The sequence below is a fragment of the Tachypleus tridentatus genome, chromosome 5 (genome assembly GCF_004210375.1).
Source record: "Tachypleus tridentatus isolate NWPU-2018 chromosome 5, ASM421037v1, whole genome shotgun sequence".
NCBI lineage: Eukaryota > Metazoa > Arthropoda > Merostomata > Xiphosura > Limulidae > Tachypleus > Tachypleus tridentatus.
Window position 1 is genome coordinate 28,356,058 of NC_134829.1, and position 21,124 is coordinate 28,377,181.

General features: G+C 34.8%; 1 protein-coding gene across 8 annotated transcripts in view; it reads right to left on the bottom strand.

The window, feature by feature from the left end:
* The window catches only part of LOC143250810 (uncharacterized), a 222,342-nt gene that overhangs the window by 93,206 nt on the left and 108,012 nt on the right, over positions 1–21,124 (bottom strand). For all 8 annotated transcript variants that reach the window (XM_076501840.1, XM_076501838.1, XM_076501835.1 and 5 more), the window contains one exon: positions 3,384–3,511. In XM_076501840.1, the coding sequence (XP_076357955.1) occupies positions 3,384–3,511 (128 nt within the window). The remainder of the gene's footprint in view (positions 1–3,383; positions 3,512–21,124) is intronic.

Consider the following 21,124-nt stretch of genomic DNA (forward strand, 5'->3'; position numbering starts at 1 on the left):
GGAAGTATAAACCGCAAGCTCGCTACGTTTCGAGCTCAGCTGATGCTAGATTTGACGAAATTCTAGATACGAAGTGCCAAGTATTGATCTGGAGTTGCACAGGATTTTGGAATTTTTAGGTAAAACGTGTCGACTTCGTTGGTGGTGAAGTTGGACAACAACTCCAGTGTATCACGCGATTGAAGGGCATGTCTAAACTTACAAGGGCGAATAACCCAGATTTTAACAAAGGTCTTATTAAGGAAATATGTGAGACATTCTTTATAAGATGCACTATGCCACTTTGTCAATGAAGGGGTGTTAAACTGGAGCATAATGTACATAAATAGATACATTATAAAACGGAGACCTACAAATATAGACGTTAAGTACGTTGCGTTAAAGCAATTTTGATGCCTCAACACCTCGTTACAGTCCATATGTCACGTGCGGTCATGCTCCATCTGGCGAACAAAAATTTTGGCAATAGCCTTGCTCCTTCTTATGGATGTCATGTCCAAAATGCCCCACTCCTCTCTGCTATCTTGCCTTACGCCATCTGGTGTACAAAGACAATTGCTTCCTAGCAGTCCATCCCGATTAGTAATCTGAGGGTCGCTGGCTCGAATCCCTGTCACACCAAACATGCTCACCCTTTCAACCGTGGGAATTTATTATGTGACTGTCAATCCCACTACTCGTTTGTAAAAGAATAGTCCAAAAGTTGGCGGTGGGTGGTGATGACTAGGTGCCTTCCTTCTAGTCTTACACTGCTAATTTATGGACTACTTAGCGCAGATAGCTCTTTTGTAGCTTTACGCGAAATTAAAAAATAAACAAACAAACTCTGTAAGTTCTACAATAGGACACCATGCCTTTTTTAATAAGTCCTTTTAATAAGAAGAAAAATAAAACATCTTTCTTGAAAACGGGGTGGTAAGTTAAGGTACATATATACAAACGAACAATCCTACCAATCTTTTTCAAAAGCAGTTCGATCGCACAAAAATCCATGGTCGCTACATCCAACGACTAAGCTGGTATGTATGCTCATTGAATAGTATTGATATCCTTACGACTAGACTGGTATGTATGCTTATTGAATTGTATTGATATCCTTACGACTAGACTGGTATGTATGCTTATTGAATAGTATTGACATCCTTACGACTAGACTGGTATGTATGCTTATTGAATAGTATTGATATCCTTTCCATTCTCTTGGTTGAACGGATATATTGTGGAAGCAACATACATAGTGTCGCGTAGTGTTTCCTGTGGCTCCTGAAAAGCTTTTCCATTGACCTTTGTGCCCTTAAATTCTTGCCCGTTACAATATGTCACACTTTGCTCACTACGAACAGAGAAGGATGAGATACAGTCTTTTTCCTTGATGATCCTGGTGCCCTAAGTTCATCAATATTTTCCAATGTCATTAAACACATCTCAGTCTTGCAACTTATAAATCCACGTTTAAACACATCTCAGTCTTATAAATTTACGTTTAAACATATCACCATGATTTTCTTTGTATTAATACTTTGTGTTGAAAAGAGCTGTTACATATCCTTTCCAAAAGCATTCAGTTTTTCAGGCATAAAACAAACTACGAAACACAAAACAATGACAACATGCAATTTGTTTGTTTGTTTTAGAATTTCGCGTAAAGCTACAAGATAGCTATCTGCGTTAGCCGTTCTTAATTTAGAAGTGTAAGACTAGAAGGAAGTCTGCTAGTCACCACTACCCACCGCCAATTCTTGGTCTATTCTTTTGCCAACGAATAGTAGAAGAATTGTCTGTAACATTACAACGCATCCATGGCTGAAAGGGCGAGGATATTTGGTGGTATGAAAATTCGAACTCTCGATCTTCATTTTGCGAATCGAGCGCTCTAACCACTTGGCATTGCCGGGCTTTCAAAATGTAGTACTGATACATTGTTTGACTTTGACTTTATATCAGCTGTTGTTGTCACGTGACATGCTGATTAGCATATTGAAAATTGTTTCAAAATAACGCATTCAACCTTTTGTAAATCAAAAAGTTTAACAGATTTTAAAATAGCTTTCTTATTAGTCTTCGAATTTACAACGCTAAAATCAGGGGTTCCATTCCTCTCGGTGGATACAGCAGATAGCCCGATGTGGCTTCGCTATAAGCAAACATACACATACTTTCTTATTTACTCATACATCACATAAAAAGAAATAGGTAAGTCTTTGCCATGTGTATGTAACATTGTAACAGACCTTTACAGACGTTTTTTTTTTTTTTGCATTCTAGTGAAAATACGCTGTTTCGTTTAGGCCTAATTCCAGAGATAGAACTAGGGCATTGCAGACGGGGCAATGCCTAGAGGCTTATGACGCTTGGGGGCCTTGTCTGATGTTATCTTCTAAAAAAGGGTCCTCGATCACTTTATTGTCTCGGGGTCTGAACTGCTTGCTCTGCAAACTCATAAAGTAAATGTAGATATATGACATAAAATTTCAGTTACTTACAGATGAAGAATCACAGAGTGGTTTGGGCAACAAAACTTTACTGATTGCACGAAGGAAACACACTGATTCATTTAAGCCTAATTTACAAAACAACAAAACAACCCAAAACATTGGAAATTTCGCCAGCAGTCTTGACAAATTCTATGTTGAAGTTAAACAGATGCATACTTTATGTATTTACTGATAGGATCACGTAATAACGGGCTGTTATATTTTGAAAGTTAAACAATTTATAAAACTTATTGACATGTTATTTGTCATTTAAGATTTACATTGTAGACTCAGGTATGTTGGCTAAATATACTATGTGATAACGCTAATTAATCAGATTGTAGTAAAACTGAAAACAAAAGTAGAAGTAAAATAAAACACTTATTACCTTCTCTAGTAATTTGGGGTAACAGAATTATCGGTTGTTTTCATAACTAGTCAATAATAGTTCGTTATTAATTTGCATAGTAATAGTAGATTTAATTACTACGAATAACGTTTTGACACATACACACACAAAGTATTTCCAATAGGTCTGGCTTTTCTTTAAAATCTTTGCTTTGGTTTTATTTCTAAGCAAAGTACAAAAATCCGTCTTTACAATCACGTTGATGTAACTCTTATAAAAAAGGCTTAAATGTTAAAAAAAGAGGTTATTTATATATCGGTAGCTAGTTTGTTTAGAAAATATGACAAACACGAATTTAGTTCGATTTAACTAAAGTATTCAGGGTTTTATGAAACAAAATTACCATAATATTTCTAAAACACATTATACATGCTCACAAAATATAAGTATCGGAACTCTATCACAACGTAGTTAATTATTTATTATTAAACACAGAAGATCGAAAGTAATTCTCACAATGACGCAAATAATCATTTTCCCCAACAGAGGGCATTTCTTACCTGAAATGAAGTCCTAGATGATGGGTAAGAATCAATGAAGACCTTATAAACAGTACAGTTGTGGATGTGAGAGCTCAGATCCTCGGATGTTAAGCTCTGTTTCTGTGTTGGTATACGCTTAAAACATTCTGTAAAATATTGAAAATAATAAAGGAACATTATATTTAGGTCTTATACATTCACATATTGCGAACTTATAGGTGTAGTGATTGTTGTATTTCAGATAGATTTAGCGTGTGTATTACACGTAACTACAACATAATTATTTTTTATATAAAATATTATATTTCTCTATCCATTCTACGTTTCTGACAGACATATGCTTATGTTTATGTGTAACCTAACACTCTTAAGGGTGATCAAATTTCATAAATAACAATACGCCTTAAGCGCCGTGTGTAAAGAGAAGAAAAATATAGTCAACGCTTTAGACAATAACCCACTTCAAGTGCTGATGAAGGTTATTAGCCCATTCTTAATCTAATTTCTCTCTTTCTTTACGTTTTAAGACATGTTCTAGTCACTAGAGCGCCCTGATCGTGAATCCAAGGGTTCTTGGTTCAGGTACCGCACTTTGTGGTTGTTGTTACGCTATAAGAGTGACGGCTGTCAAATCTCAACATTCGGACAGACAAAATTATCTAAAGAGTTTTCGGAATACCCTTAATTAGCTGTTTTCCATCTAGTCTATTACTTCTAAGTTAAGTGTGCAAACAGCCCTTGTAGCTTTGGTTGAACATTCTAAAACAAACAAACGTTACTACTGTTATTTTTTCACATCATTTTTTGGTTTAATTGTCTCATGAAATTCACGTAACATATAGGTTTAATTTAAATTAGAAGCCTTTTTAAAAAATGTATCAAATACCATGATACAAAATACACATCTCAGTGAGTTCTACATAACTGTCTTTAAAATATTTCTAAGGTTTCACTTAAAAAAACAAAACTGATTATAAAGCTTCGAACTGTTGTTCTAATTATATAGCGAATATACATATTATAAACTGGTAGTTACTACACATCTATTAATCGCTGTACTACCGGAGGGCGACTACACCTTCAATAAATGGTTTGTGAACATTAAAAACAAGGAAAATCTTTATAAACTACAACTGTTTTTTTTCTCTTTTTATAAAGTTCTTAAATGATTTCTGTGTAAGCACAAGGACCACTACACATTAAATTCTCCAGTTAAAATTAAGCCCACTTTAGTTAAACTTAGCTTTAAAATTATAGCTAATAAAAGTGTAGGAAACTACAAACGTGAGTAGAAAGTGGTGTTTAAGTCTATTAAATGTCTATATTTAGAACTTTCTTTTAAAAAACGGCCAGCATCACTCAATATACGAGTGATTATGCTGTTAATAGAGACTTGTAAAATTTGTTTAACGTGTAAGTAAAGCAAAGGATACTTTTCGTTAAATCAGTCGCTATACTTGGAAGTTTTTGACATTAAAATTGAGTTCAAAAAATATAAAGTGTTAGAGGTCGTGAAAGATTTCAAGTAATTGGCATCAAAATGGTTAGCAAATGGAAACGTGCATATAATGTAACATCTCCGACAAATAAAAAAAAGTTTGTACCAGATTTAGGACTTATATGTCCTTTATAGAGAAAGGAAGAAGAAATATTAAAATAAAGATTAAAACATTTATTTATACAAGTCGTGCTTAGAATGGAAAAAACAATTCAAATAATCATAAAGCTGAGATTTCAAACGGAAAAAATAACAATTATTGGAGGTGCCATAAAAATATACCCCCCCGCTAGTACAGCGGTAAGTCTCCGGATTTACAACGCTGAAATCAGGGGTTCGATCCCCCTCGGTGGGCTCAGCAGATAGCTCAATGTGGCTTTGCTATAAGAAAACACAAACACTGATAAGTACTGTCAAAAAAACTATAAACGTCAAGTTTGGTGAGCAGTTCTCCTGACCTTATCCCAAAAATATTTCAATATCATTGATTTAGAGCATATAATACAACGAGTGTTGGAAAAAACAGCAGAAAGGTTGTTGGAAATTGAAAGCATAACCTTTGAACTGAAGACAGGTACGAGAAGAAATTAGGATAACATTAAATGACCCACACATACACCACATCAGAACAACTTTCAATCACATGTTGTCTTACCGAATCCTACGTCCCGGCATGGTCAGGTGGGTTAAGGTGTTCGACTCGTAATCTTAGGGTCGAGGGTTCGAATCCCTGTCGCACTAAACATGTTTGTCCGTTCAGCCGTGGGGGCGTTATAGTGTGATTATCAATCGTTGGTAAAAGAGTAGCCCAAGAGTTGGCGGTGGGTGGTGATGACGAGCCAAATTAGCAACGGCTAGCGCAGATAGCCCTTTGCAACTTTGCGCGAAATTCAAAAAACGAAACAAACTTACCCAATCCAGTTGGAGTTACAAAATACACTCAACAAAAAAATACTTCTACAACGTTAGTATAAAAAAGTTGCAAACTATAGTGCCTTTGGTTAACTAATTTTAGTGAATAAACGAAAGTTTTTAACAATATTGTTATTAATGTCACAAAATACTCGTTAGCTGATAAACTAACATATATTTTCATTGGTGGAAATAGTAAGAAAAACAGCAACTACTACGGGAATGTCATCAAAAATACTGGCAGCTTACACCATGACTGGTTGCAATCCAACAAATCAAAACATGCCACACAAATATTAAGCCATTGCAATAGTACAGGCCGGCATACTATACCCAGTAGTAGTAGTGAAATTTGCATGACAAACATGTATAAACCAGTTTAATTGTTAGAGAGTACTCCGTTCGAAAACTGGGAAAACTCTATGTTTCTTTAGGAATACACACAAGACTGTGAAGATACTTAAAACTTGTATCGTTGATATGAAATGTGGGCGAGATTGAAAACCAAAACTCTAAAAAACTAATATTATATATCTTAGAATAGCTTCTATACAAGACAGGCTTTTGAGAGATACACGTATCCCCTTTGTTATAAACTATGTCGAACTGTATTTTCATCCTTGTGGAGAAAATGGGCGGTCGCGAGAACCTTAATTCAGACAAGGGATTGGTTGGAAAATTCGGCTGCGAAATAATAGTACATTGTTTAGCTTATTGCATTTTCTGTTTTAGATAATATTTTGTACCGTTAATGAAATCACCATGAGTTGCGGTTAATCTTTGTTTATGACACTTGCACGTATATCGATCATGTTTCCATAATTAATTGTAATATTGTTTATTCAGTAGGAAGATGACATCAGTTTTTATTGCTTTTTTTTTTTTTTTTCTAAAATCACGACAACTATCAAAGTTGCGAAGAGTGATTTAAGCCAAATCAGAAACTGTACAATTACTTTGATATGAACACAGTAAGAAGCTATTTACTGCACAAATGTAGTGAAAACAATGTTAGTGTAGATGTTGTCAAAATTTTGTTATCAACATTATTTGGAAATATGAACATTTAAAATGCATGATTGCTGATTGTTTGTTTTTTGAATTTCGCGCAAAACTACTCGAGGGCTATCTGCGTTAGCCGTCCCTACTTTAGCATTATGAGACTACAGGGAAGGCAACTAGTCATCGCCAACCACCGCCAACTCTTGGGCTACTTTTTACCAACGAATAGTGGGATTGACTGTCACATTATACCGTCCCCACGACTGAAAGGGCGAGCATGTTTGGTGTGACAGGGATTCGAACCCGTGACCCTCAAATTACGAGTCGAACGCCCTAACCCACCTGGCCATGCCGGGCCTATGAATGTTGAACCCAGAACGTACAGCAAGTGGACAGACTTACAAAAAACAAGATAGAAACTGAGTTTTGCAATGGCTCGATCAGTTTCGGCAGATGTTTTTGTATTGTTTGGAATCATCTTCTGGCTACGTTTCTCATTTTAACACAGACAATAGTTTGGTAAAAATCATGCAACATAGAAATATCAGTCCGCGTTCAATAACATTAATGAAATCTAGAACGGAATTAGAGATTCTATGTATCTGAGACTAAGCCTGTTGGGCCCGGCATGGCCAAGCGTGTTAAGGCGTGCTACTCGTAATCTGAGAGTCGCGGGTTCGCATCCCGGTCGCGCCAAACATGCTCACCCTTTCAGCCGTGGGAGCGTTATAATGTGACGGTCAATCCCACTATTCGTTGGTAAAAGAGTAGCCCAAGAGTTGGCGGTGGGTGGTGATGACTAGCTGCCTTCCCTCTAGTCTTATACTACTAAATTAGGGACTGCAAGCACAGATAGCCCTCGAGTAGCTTTGTGCGAAATTCCAAAACAAACAAACAAACAAAACAAACTAAGCCTGTTTGTTCATTTGTAATTAAACACAAAGCTTCACAATGGGCTATCTGTGCTCTATCCACCACGGGTATCGAAACTCGGTTTCTAGCATTGTAAATCCGTTGACATACAATTGTACCACTGGGGTCCCTGAGACTAAGCGTTTTGTTTGTTTTGCAATCTAGAAAAATGTACAGAGAAGAGCTAACTTGGAAAAACATCACAAATTCAATAATTCACTTTGTTAAGAGAGAGTAGCTCAAAATCACTTTATCTCTATTTCATTCTCATTGCTATATGTGCAGAAGAACTGCTGAGAATAATAGGTCAGAAATGTACCGGCACAGAATATTTTTGCTCTATTCAAAAGAAGGGAAATTATTTGTATTGTGTGATAAATGTACTGAAGTCTTGACCGAAATGTTCGTATGCTATTCTATATCGATCTTTATGATCTACATCCATGGAGTGAGTAATTATTGAGCAAATCCATGATAAGTTACAGAAAAAAAGCAGTGTATATCGTATATATGTACGAGTTGTTATTCTGGTCTGTAGAAGTTATTTTGAGCATTTTTTCGTCAAAACAGACATGCACACCTATTTTGTATAAAAGGTTGTGCTCTTGGTATAATCTTTTTCCCTGTGTGTGTTTGTGTTTTCTTATAGCAAAGCCACGTCGAGCTATCTGCTGACCCCCCCGGGTGGAATCGAACCCGTAATTTTGCGTTGTCAATCCGAAGACATACCGCTGTACTAGCGGGTGGCATCTTTTTCCGAGACAGATCAACGCTTTGTTCAGACAGTTTCTGTATACTTTGTGTAGAACCATGCCTCTTTATGTGCCAGAAGTTAGAGGGGGTTTAATTATTTAACTGCCCAGAAACGGTATAAAGCAAGCTGACATTGCCAAAACAGTATGACACCCCAGTGTACTGTACTTAGAATCCTGAAATGACAACGGACCACAGGAAACGTTGTTCGAAGAAAATACTGGTAGATGCCGAAAACTTACAGCCCGAGATAACTGTTTTTGGTCAGATTAACACATCAAAGTCCGTAGAAGTCTTGTACGTCTTACGATAGGAATGATATTTACAAATCATTTCCACAATATACAGAAGAACACTGAATATGAGACCAAATAAATGAGGTTACTTTGCAAGAAGAGCTATTTACAAACTGATGTTGAAAATAATTCACCACTTTCACTGTGTTAACTGGGCAAAACAGCATGACAACTTACAGTTAGGATATTCGCGACATGTCATCTTTTCCGATGAGTCGTGTTTCCTCTGGTTCGTCAAAGCTATTGGTATGATTCATGTTTGTCCTTTGTCTGGAGAGCAAAAGAAGATAGACTGTCTTTCTCACAGAGAAGACATAAAAGGTTGTGAAGTACACGTTTGGGCAAATATTCATCATGGTTGACAAAATTATTTTGATATCTTCTAATGGAAACTTCAGTAGTGCCTCCTACAGGCATCACATGAAGACTATTTGTCTGCCATACTCTAGGACAAAGTATAGTAATGGCTTTGTGTTTCAGGATGACAGTGCTACTGTCCACATTGCGTGTATTGCACAGGATTATAACGAGCAGAAGGATGTTACAAGATTGCCATGACGAGCAAAGTATCTGGATTGCAATTTTCTGAGAACTGTTTGGCAGAACTGAACGGTAAAACTGCAAATCACCTATATGTAGCTGAGTTGCAGCGTCTCCTTGTGAAACCTTGGATAAAATCATGGTGAATTACATCAGTAATCTCAATAACAGTTTCCCACGTCGTCTTTAGAAGGTTATTAGAGTACGAGGAGGACCAAACAAGTTCTTTATGTTTAATATGAATTGGCAGAAGGTTACAAATGCTATTTAAAATAATTTGATGTTATATTTTGCTGTTATGTGTGTTTGGTAAAGTTTTGTTGGGATAAATGAAATGCTGAATCATACATTTTTCTACAGGTATTTCATTAACTTGTTTGCTGTCCTAATAAATTGTTCATGTTGTCGATAGAGCCTGTATCATTATACAAACTGCATATGTAGATGTTTAATATAGCATACATTTCCCAGTATGACAGTGCTTAAGTATATTTGTAGTCCATATTTATAATAATGACCTTACTTTTACAAAATATGCAAATATTTTGGCCAAGCTGTACATTTCATGTAACAATTAGTAAAGTCCAAATGTAAACACATAAGAAACAATATATACATCTCAAATTTTCAAAATCTTTCATTGTTGTGACAGTGAACATTATAGACATTTAAATTCTCAACACATTGGATTTTCCATGATGAAGGTATGAAAAATCTATATCTATCATCTTCTCTGGCTCCTGTTTTCTTCTGTTGAGTCTGAACGAGTTATCCTATAATGACTAGTTTTATTGTCAAATTAAGAACATTGCCATGGATGCTCAAATGGATCATCATTTCCCATTATTTTTTGGATGTATAGAACACTTGACTTTTTCACCAATCAAAGTCCGCTTCCATCTTTTTAGAAATGCTATATTGATAATTTTATTGATATGACTTAAAAAAACAATTTACTCTTTATTTCATCTTTCCATGTAAAGGTAAGCAAAGTCTACACAGTTATAGGAACTGAGAGTGTGAAACAGGTTGAACTAAATAGTGGAAATGGGAAGAGTCGTATTAATGGGAATTGATTGGTTTGTAATGGACAAAGTAGTAGGATCAAGCAAGATCTTAAGAAACTAAAAACTTTGTAAATAGCTGCTACCTTAATAATGCTTTAATAGTGATAGCTGTTCAACACGCCAATTCTGCAATAAGAAAATATAGTTTAAAAGCGTAAACCAAAGTCTACAAACTCTCAAATATCACTAATATTTACTTTTAATTTTAACGCCACTGATGTTGCTCAGATCACTGAGAAAAGCAAGTAGTATCCTCAATGACGATAGCACAATTTCGATTTTTTTTTAAAAGAAAGCCAACAAGTCTGTTGTAAGTGTAATAAAATATCAAAATCATTTTTTTTCAATGATATCATCCAGAAACGAGCCCGGTGTGAACTCAGATATATCTTGTTTTCACAGAAAGAAATGCGTCACTGCCTATATGTTAACACCAGAACCGCCATGCAGAGTGTTAACAAAAGGTTCTAAATATAAAAGATATTCACGTGCATTTCGACAAACCCGATACATTGTGTGATCTGTAAAAAATGATTTCCTATGCATTTATCAGAATGGTCGTAGCTTAGGAGATAGTTCACGTGACCATCTTCCCAATATACGAAATAGTGACACTATCCACACTGTATCTCTGACTTCTCTTTACCTGAACCTCAAGAAAGCACGTGAAAAAACGTTTCACTTGTAAAGTATGCACAACTACCCCTTTTGCCACTCGTTAGCTTAGTGGTAATTCTTAGGACTCATACCATTAAAAATTGGTTTTTAGTACCCACGGTAGGAACAGCACAGATACTCCATTGCGTAGCCTTGCACTTAACAAAAAACAAAACAAAATTAGTCTCCTAGGAATGAAGTGAAAACGTCATTCATTTAAATGTATCCACATTTCCGCTTTTCATTCTCCCTTATTTATACTTTTTAATAACGATCTTTGTTTTAGTCAAGAGTTTTGTTCGATAAATACGTTCTTTTTCTTCCTCAATAACTTGACCTCTTACGATCGTTTATTATACCAAGCCTTTTACCTAACTCAGTTTGATATCTTTCAAACCACAACTCAAATTTTCATGGTCTTGCACATAATACCCACACCCTTCATCTCTCTGGACAATTATAGTCGACGCACACTTTCATTCTCTGATTGTTCTATGACTAACCATTTGTAGCCTTTATTCACTAATAACACTACGTAACACAGCTTTTGTTCCTGGATAGTATGTGTTATTTCTTAATTGCTTATGTTGTAAAAGTACTGAAAATGGCCATTTTTCCCTTCAAACTTTGCTTTTGTGACCTGGATAATGAAATCCAGAAATTAGCCTATGTTCTACGTAAAAACGGATATATTTGTACATTTTCATTCACATAAGGTCCGAATAAAACAACATATGAATCAAGATTTACATGTATTTGTACTAAAGCTATACAAAAATGTTTAGAATCCAGTAGTTTTTCGAGATTTGCGACTATAATGTAAGTCACTTTTACGTATCAGCCCCCAAATATAGTCTCCCATCATGTTTTTGTTATACGCTTCCAGGTCATAAAAGCATAGTTTGAAGAGAAAAATAGGTCTTTTCTATTTACTTTAGGCATAAGCAATTTGGAAATAACACTTTCTGTTCAGAAATAACAAAAAGTAAAATTTTTGTTACATAGTGTTATTTGTTTACTTAATTTAATGTGTCATTTTCACTAGTTTTTATTTTTTCCAACTTTATATCAATTAATAGTTTTTATGCTACTTCACATTATTTCTTTGTTCAATCCTAACTTTAAATATGTTTTTAAGCCTGTTATAATTCTTTGTTTTTCTTGTTAAGCCCTGTTTTCCTAAAAGCCGTTATCTCCACACTGTAAACCCGATAAAGGGATGTTGTCCAAAATGATAATTTAGCAAATGTTTTACCTTCTTTGTTTTCTTGTATATTTTGTAATTTTCTCGCTTAGCAAATCCTTTATTACCAAAACATCAATAAAAACTCACTACATTTAGGACCAACAATGCGGTTAAACTTACGTGAATAATATGCACGCATCATATAAAGATTCAACAATCAATAAAAAGTTGCACCAATTATATTTACGTTTAACTCCTTTATTATAACTTTTTTGTATACATTGTTATAACAAATTACTACAAAATACTGCGTGATTAGTCCAGTTTTGCCTCAACATTACATGGGGAAAATTATCTTATTACGAAAAACCTTTTTAATCTACAGTTATTCTATTCGCTTTTGTAATATTCCGCAAGCAAATAGTCCATTTATTGGTTAAATCAAAGAGTAATTAAAATATTTTGAAAAAAAAATTACAAGAGAAAGTAATATTTCTAATGTAAAATAATTTTAAATAATAAAATGACTCCTAATATTTTACTTTACATTTAAATCTTCAAAAGTTGTTGTTTGAATTAAGCACAAAGCTACAGAATAGGCTATCTGTGCTCTGCCCACCACGGGTATCAAAAGCGGGTTTTTAGCGTTGTAAGTCCACAGACATACCATTGAGCCACTGGAGGCCAAATGTTCAAAATAGATTTTTTTTATATTGAATGTTAAACACAGGTGTAAAAATAAATATTTTTTGTGTGTGTTATAGACATGATAGTTAAGAAGAGAGAAATGTATAATGTTGTGGCATGCAACTGGAAGAAAGTCACATTACTGTTTTAACTATGCCAGACATCGGTTGGCTTTTACTGTACAAATTAATTGTGTTATGTTTGTAACCATAATAATTTCCCAGAAAGAGTGCCGAAGGCCGTTTGGAGAGGTCATCTCACTTAATCAGTCGCGCCACAATACAGTAGTGTGTTGTCTGTCTGTAACTCAGTAGGCATTACAATGACGTCACATAAGATACGCTTAACGTTGCAGTTTACACTGTTGGGACATCAGTAAAACACAAGCATGCCATAAAGCGAGAGAATTATGCACTCTGTAGGTTTCAGCACAGATGATATATGAACTTCAAAAGTAAGAAATAAAATATCTTATTTATTTTTATTTACCCTTGAAATAGAACACTTTCAGAACCCTGGCGGAAGAACATCTAGTTATATAAATATGAAAAGACAAATTGTAGTTAATTTTAGTGGCGAACGTTAATTATGCTAAGTGCTCATAAACATGATATTTATTTATTTAAACTTATAGAAATAAAAAGGTTAATTGTATTTTATGTTTGTAATTATGTCATCTACAAATGACAGGGATAACGAATTATTTCATTTAAAAAAAAAGATTAACCGTTTTACTATTAAACTACCCACAGACATAAAAGAACGAGTTTGTTGTGCAAAATCGAATAGGAGAATGCGTACAACCAATGAAGCTTCGATAATGTTTGAAGTTGAAATAAGATAGCCGAATATATTATCTAAGTTCCGTAAGTTAAAACGTAAGGAGTCGTGGTAAAACGTGCCAGAAAATTATCGAACTATGTCATACTCACTAAACTTACATTTAGATATATATATGTATATGACGTAGGAGAGACAGAGGCTACTTATTTCTATGGTTTGGTTTGGTTTCAACTTCGCGCAAAGCCGTCCATAATTCAGCAGTGTAAGACTAGAGGGAAGGCAGTTAGTCATCACCACCCACCGCCAACTCTTGGGCTACTCTTTTACTAACGAATAGTGGAATTGATAGTTACATTATAACGCTCCCAAGGCTGAAAGAGCGAACATCTTTGGTGTGACCGGGGATTCGAACCCACGACCTTCAGATTACGAGTCGAGTGTCTTAACCACCTGGACATGCCGGGCCATTTCTAGGGTAAATTGTTATAGTTCCATAGTCCGGTATTGATGGAGTTATGTGTACTACAGTATGATCGTACCAATATTAATAGTACAGATATTCAAGTCTTATCAGTGTCACTTACCAAGACTCGAGTACTTCGATGCTTTCGAAAGGTAGGAACCAAAAAATCTGTTTCATTTTAACAACCAGATTATCTTTCTTTACGCACACAAAGTTTTTAATACCACTTTAATGACTAAAGCTACCTGGAGCACTTATGGGCTCATGGAGTGTTTACATATATAGGTTATTTGTTATGTGAAACGTAACAGTAGCAACTGATATGTTTTTATTGTGTGTGGAAATAAGCATTGTTAGCAAGTTGTGAAGTGGTTCTAACAATATAGAACGAATGAGTCACCAGAAATGCTGCAGTCTTTTACAAAAATGAGTTCTCGATAAAAGATGGAAGTCACAGAAATAAATGCCGTACTTACTGTTACATGAACTGACACCGTCATTACCTTATGTAATTATTCAGAAGAAAGTTATGAAGAAAAGGCTTATTTCTTCCGAGATGGGAAGAAATTAAAAGACAGGAACAACATATTCGAAGGTATAACTTGTTTCCGATTGCTTGTTTTCTTCGGAATAAGTACATCACTTCTGTAAGGAAAAAATGTAGGTACAGTGTATGAATTATAAGGAGTGTACACATCTTGTTGTTGATGAAATGTGAGTACAGTGTAGTAAGTATAAGGAGTGTACACATCTTGTTGTTGATGAAATGTGAGTACAGTGTAGTAAGTATAAGGAGTGTACAGATCTTGTTGTTGATGAAATGTGAGTACAGTGTAGTAAGTATAAGAGTGTACACATCTTGTTGTTGATGAAATGTGAGTACAGTGTAGTAAGTATAAGAGTGTACACATCTTGTTGTTGATGAAATGTGAGTACAGTGTAGTAAGTATAAGGAGTGTACACATCTTGTTGTTGATGAAACGTGAGTACAGTGTAGTAAGTATAAGGTGTACACATCTTGTTGTTGATGAAATGTGAGTACAGTGTAGTAAGTAAGTATAAGGAGTGTACACATCTTGTTGTTGATGAAATGTGAGTACAGTGTAGTAATTATAAGGAGTGTACACATCTTGTTGTTGATGAAATGTGAGTACAGTGTAGTAATTATAAGGAGTGTACACATCTTGTTGTTGATGAAATGTGAGTACAGTGTAGTAATTATAAGGTGTACACATCTTGTTGTTGATGAAATGTGAGTACAGTGTAGTAAGTATAAGGAGTGTACACATCTTGTTGTTGATGAAATGTGAGTACAGTGTAGTAAGTATAAGGAGTGTACACATCTTGTTGTTGATGAAATGTGAGTACAGTGTAGTAAGTATAAGGAGTGTACACATCTTGTTGTTGATGAAATGTGAGTACAGTGTAGTAAGTATAAGGAGTGTACACATCTTGTTGTTGATGAAATGTGAGTACAGTGTAGTAAGTATAAGGAGTGTACACATCTTGTTGTTGATGAAATGTGAGTACAGTGTAGTAAGTATAAGGAGTGTACACATCCTTGTTGTTGATGAAATGTGAGTACAGTGTAGTAAGTATAAGGAGTGTACACATCTTGTTGTTGATGAAATGTGAGTACAGTGTAGTAATTATAAGGAGTGTACACATCTTGTTGTTGATGAAATGTGAGTACAGTGTAGTAATTATAAGGAGTGTACACATCTTGTTGTTGATGAAATGTGAGTACAGTGTAGTAATTATAAGGAGTGTACACATCTTGTTGTTGATGAAATGTGAGTACAGTGTAGTAAGTATAAGGAGTGTACACATCTTGTTGTTGATGAAATGTGAGTACAGTGTAGTAAGTATAAGGAGTGTACACATCTTGTTGTTGATGAAATGTGAGTACAGTGTAGTAAGTATAAGGAGTGTACACATCTTGTTGTTGATGAAATGTGAGTACAGTGTAGTAAGTATATAAGGAGTGTACACATCTTGTTGTTGATGAAATGTGAGTACAGTGTAGTAATTATAAGGAGTGTACACATCTTGTTGTTGATGAAATGTGAGTACAGTGTAGTAAGTATAAGGAGTGTACACATCTTGTTGTTGATGAAATGTGAGTACAGTGTAGTAAGTATAAGGAGTGTACACATCTTGTTGTTGATGAAATGTGAGTACAGTGTAGTAAGTATAAGGAGTGTACACATCTTGTTGTTGATGAAATGTGAGTATACAGTGTAGTAAGTATAAGGAGTGTACACATCTTGTTGTTGATGAAACGTGAGTACAGTGTAGTAAGTATAAGGAGTGTACACATCTTGTTGTTGATGAAATGTGAGTACAGTGTAGTAAGTATAAGGTGTACACATCTTGTTGTTGATGAAATGTGAGTACAGTGTAGTAATTATAATGAGTGCACACATCTTGTTGTTGATGAAATGTGAGTACAGTGTAGTAAGTATAAGGAGTGTACACATCTTGTTGTTGATGAAACGTGAGTACAGTGTAGTAATTATAAGGAGTGTACACATCTTGTTGTTGATGAAACGTGAGTACAGTGTAGTAAGTATAAGGAGTGTACACATCTTGTTGTTGATGAAATGTGAGTACAGTGTAGTAATTATAAGGAGTGTACACATCTTGTTGTTGATGAAATGTGAGTACAGTGTAGTAATTATAAGGAGTGTACACATCTTGTTGTTGATGAAATGTGAGTACAGTGTAGTAATTATAAAGAGTGTACACATTTGAAATTTGTTGATGAAATGTGAATTACAGTGTAGTAATTATAAGAGTGTACACATCTTGTTGTTGATGAAATGTAAGTACAGTGTAGTAAGTATAAGGAGTGTACACATCTTGTTGTTGATGAAATGTGAGTACAGTGTAGTAAGTATAAGGAGTGTACACATCTTGTTGTTGATGAAATGTGAGTACAGTGTAGTAAGTATAAGGAGTGTACACATCTTGTTGTTGATGAAATGTGAGTACAGTGTAGTAAGTATAAGGAGTGTACACATCTTGTTGTTGATGAAATGTGAGTACAGTGTAGTAAGTATAAGGAGTGTACACATCTTGTTGTTGATGAAATGTGAGTACAGTGTAGTAAGTATAAAGGAGTGTACACATCTTGTTGTTGATGAAATGTGAGTACAGTGTAGTAAGTATAAGGAGTGTACACATCTTGTTGTTGATGAAACGTGAGTACAGTGTAGTAAGTATAAGGAGTGTACACATCTTGTTGTTGATGAAACGTGAGTACAGTGTAGTAATGAGTATAGGAAGTGTACACATCTTGTTGTTGATGAAATGTGAGTACAGTGTAGTAATTATAAGGAGTGTACACATCTTGTTGTTGATGAAATGTGAGTACAGTACGTAGTAATATATAAGGAGTGTACACATCTTGTTGTTGATGAAATGTGAGTACAGTGTAGTAAGTATAGTAGGAGTGTACACATCTTGTTGTTGATGAAATGTGAGTACAGTGTAGTAAGTATAAAAGTGTACACATCTTGTTGTTGATGAAATGTGAGTACAGTGTAGTAAGTATAAGGAGTGTACACATCTTGTTGTTGATGAAATGTGAGTACAGTGTAGTAAGTATAAGAAGTGTACACATCTTGTTGTTGATGAAATGTGAGTACAGTGTAGTAAGTATAAGGAGTGTACACATCTTGTTCTTGATGAAATGTGTGAGTACAGTGTAGTAAGTACACATCTTGTTTGATGATATGTGTACAGTGAGTGTACACATCTTGTTGTTGATGAAATGTGAGTACAGTGTAGTAATTATAGGAGTGTACACATCTTGTTGTTGATGAAATGTGAGTACAGTGTAGTAAGTATAAGGAGTGTACACATCTTATTGTTGATGAAATGTGAGTACAGTGTAGTAAATTATAAGGAGTGTACACATCTTGTTGTTGATGAAATGTGAGTACAGTGTAGTAAGTATAAGGAGTGTACACATCTTGTTGTTGATAAAATGTGAGTACAGTGTATGAATTATAAGGAGTGTATACATTTTGTTTTGATGAAATGTGAGTACAGTGTAGTAAGTATAAGGAGTGTACGCATCTCATTGTTGATGAAATGTGAGTACAGTGTACATGAATTATAAGAGTGTACACATCTTGTTACTGACAAAATATGGGTGCAATATATGAATTGTAAGGAGAGATGCCATTTTGAGTTACTGAGGGAATTTTTTCTTACGTGTGCCATCTCGTAAAAGTTACGATCATCCGACTTCACTGAAAGGTTTATTAAAGATACTTTATTGAATAACCTAGTATACATTATATGTCTTGATAATTTAGTTATTTGTTCCAAGCACTTCTTCTGGAAGTGACAAAAAAAAAACGCTTTCACCACAACGAACCCCGTTAACTGGACTCTTGTGAAACAACCCACTTTTCATTCAAGCTTAAGGTATATATTAGATAATATGCTGGTTACAACGAGTTTATAGACTATTTTATAAATGTAGATTCTGCTCTTTAATTGGTTTATGTTTTAGCATTATAATTTAGGAAACAACTTCAGAAAATATAACAGCTATTCTCGTCAATGCATTTCCTACGTTATACCTAATGCGATGCTCTAAGAGTACCTTCAAAGATTGATAAAGATAAATATAATACTATAAGAAACACATAAGGACATCTCGGGTGACATAAAGGGATCAGGTGCAACCCCTTATGCCATTTTCCGAAGTCTCTAAAAGGCATTGACAATGTTTTGTAACAATCGGTCCAGCGGTTCATTAGTTATAAGCGAATATACAAACACAATGATGGTTTAGATGTGTAGTTCTTACTAAGCATGTCCTTCCTAAAACACATAACTAAAGTCTTAGTCTCTCAGATAGTTAGAGTATTAAGAACATACATCTGAAAGCTTTCGTGATACCATATCATAATACAATTTTCAGCAATTAGACAAACTTTCACTTCCGGAGTGTTTGCAAATTATTGAAATTGAACGAAATCCTTGCATTTCATTTGTTCCAAGTCATTCTACAAATGGCTTTACATAAACGCATTTGACTGTCAGAATAATCTACAAAAATATGTTTTCTCGTTTGAATACGACACGATTACCAATAATAAAGTAGCGTTATTTTCTGCTGTTTCGTCTACCATCGTTTCTCGTCCTAAACCCTTCAGTTTTAGTTAGTTTAAACTAAATAAATTGTAGTGAACGAACTGATTATAAAGACATCTAGAGCTGTTCCCTAGAAACTGTACAGAAGGGAATGCTTATGTGCGTACGTGAGTTAAGAATCCTCTATCTACTTATTGATCTCAATTTAGGGTAATGATATCTGACCAGTGATGTCAACAGAGACATTCCTAATCAGGACTAACAGTTAAACACGAGAAAGCCATAATAAAGTCACCTGATTCGTTTGGTATAATTGATTTTTTGTCATTTCTTAGTGCTTATTTAAGAGAGCATTTTACATTTTAAATAAAGAAATACAATTATCTGAAACTATTGAAAACTTGCCCTTACGCGCTTTAAATAGCTCACCGGGGAAGGTAAAGTTTTCGATACGTTTACTTGTGAATGTCAATTCTTATTTAATCGTAAGCCTGGCTGCCTAAAGACAGTTTCACTTAATAGAAATATGACCTCTAAATACATCGCAAAAGCGAAGAAAAAACAACATTGATGGAAAAAGTAGAGAATTTCCTTGTATAACGCTTGAAGCAAATTGCGGGTGAAAGAAAATTAGATTGAGTGTTTAGAGCAATCTGAAAGATATATTACACGAAAATCGTCACGTTTTTAGTACATAACAATGATGAATATATCCATATGTTAACAGAGCTTATAAACGTATTAATTTGCAAAACATGTAGAAAACTTTGAAAGGAAATTTTGCTGTACTTCATCCATATAGAGTCAGTCACATTATGGGTTGGATTGGTTGTATTACTAGCAGCAGTAGAGATACTGCACTCCATAAAGAGTCATTAACAATAATGGATTGGATTGGTTGTATTACTAGCAGCTGTATGGATGATGTACTTTACTCCATAAAGAGTCATTAACAATATGGATTGGATTCGTTGTATTACTAGCAGCTGTATGGATGCTGTACTTTATCCATAAAGAGTCACTAACGATATGGATTGCATTTGTTGTATTTCTAGCTAGCAGCAGTAGGATGCTGCATTTCATCATAAAGAGTCAGTAACGATGTGGCTTGGATTGGTTGTATTCCTAGCAGCAGTAGAGATACTGCACTTCATCCATAAGAGTCAGTAATAATATGGATTGGATTGGTTGTATTTTTTAGCAGCAGTAGGATGCTCTACTTCATCCATAAAGAGTCAGTAATAATATGGCTTGGATTGACTCTGCTTCTAACCGCACTTATATTCAAAAGGGTTTTTTTGACCATAAATTTCACTTCTTGCTTTGTACAATCGACATTTTGTAGGTCGAACATGTAACATATTTCTGGAGCACTAAGCCTTTTTTCTGTAAAACTGTTATCAGGCATGTGGCACCATAGTTCTGATATTGATTTTCAATGACACAATTTCAGTTTTCAGCTAATATTCAGCAATTGTTGCCATTGGTGTTCAGAGAAAGTTGTTGTATTCATGTTGCATATTTTTATGGTATATAGACACCCACTGTCTCTACGCAACTGTGGCTCTTCCAGTATCGCAGATTTTACGATGTGTGAATCAATAAACTCAGAAATTACCAACTAATTTATATATTCCACATTAAATACTCTATGTTACATCATATATATATTACAACCATAACATTTCAAAGCCATAAACCCAAACACATTAATATGAAACAAAATACGCTGCATATTTTAAAAGGAATCCAGGGTACAAGCTACAGCGTGAAATTATAAAATGTATCAAGGTTTTGGAGAATTGTGTGCGGATTAGGACTCACATTGCGGTGAGGATACACCGTCTATCAATCTTAACTAATTTTTTTAAGACTATTGTGTTTTGGTTAA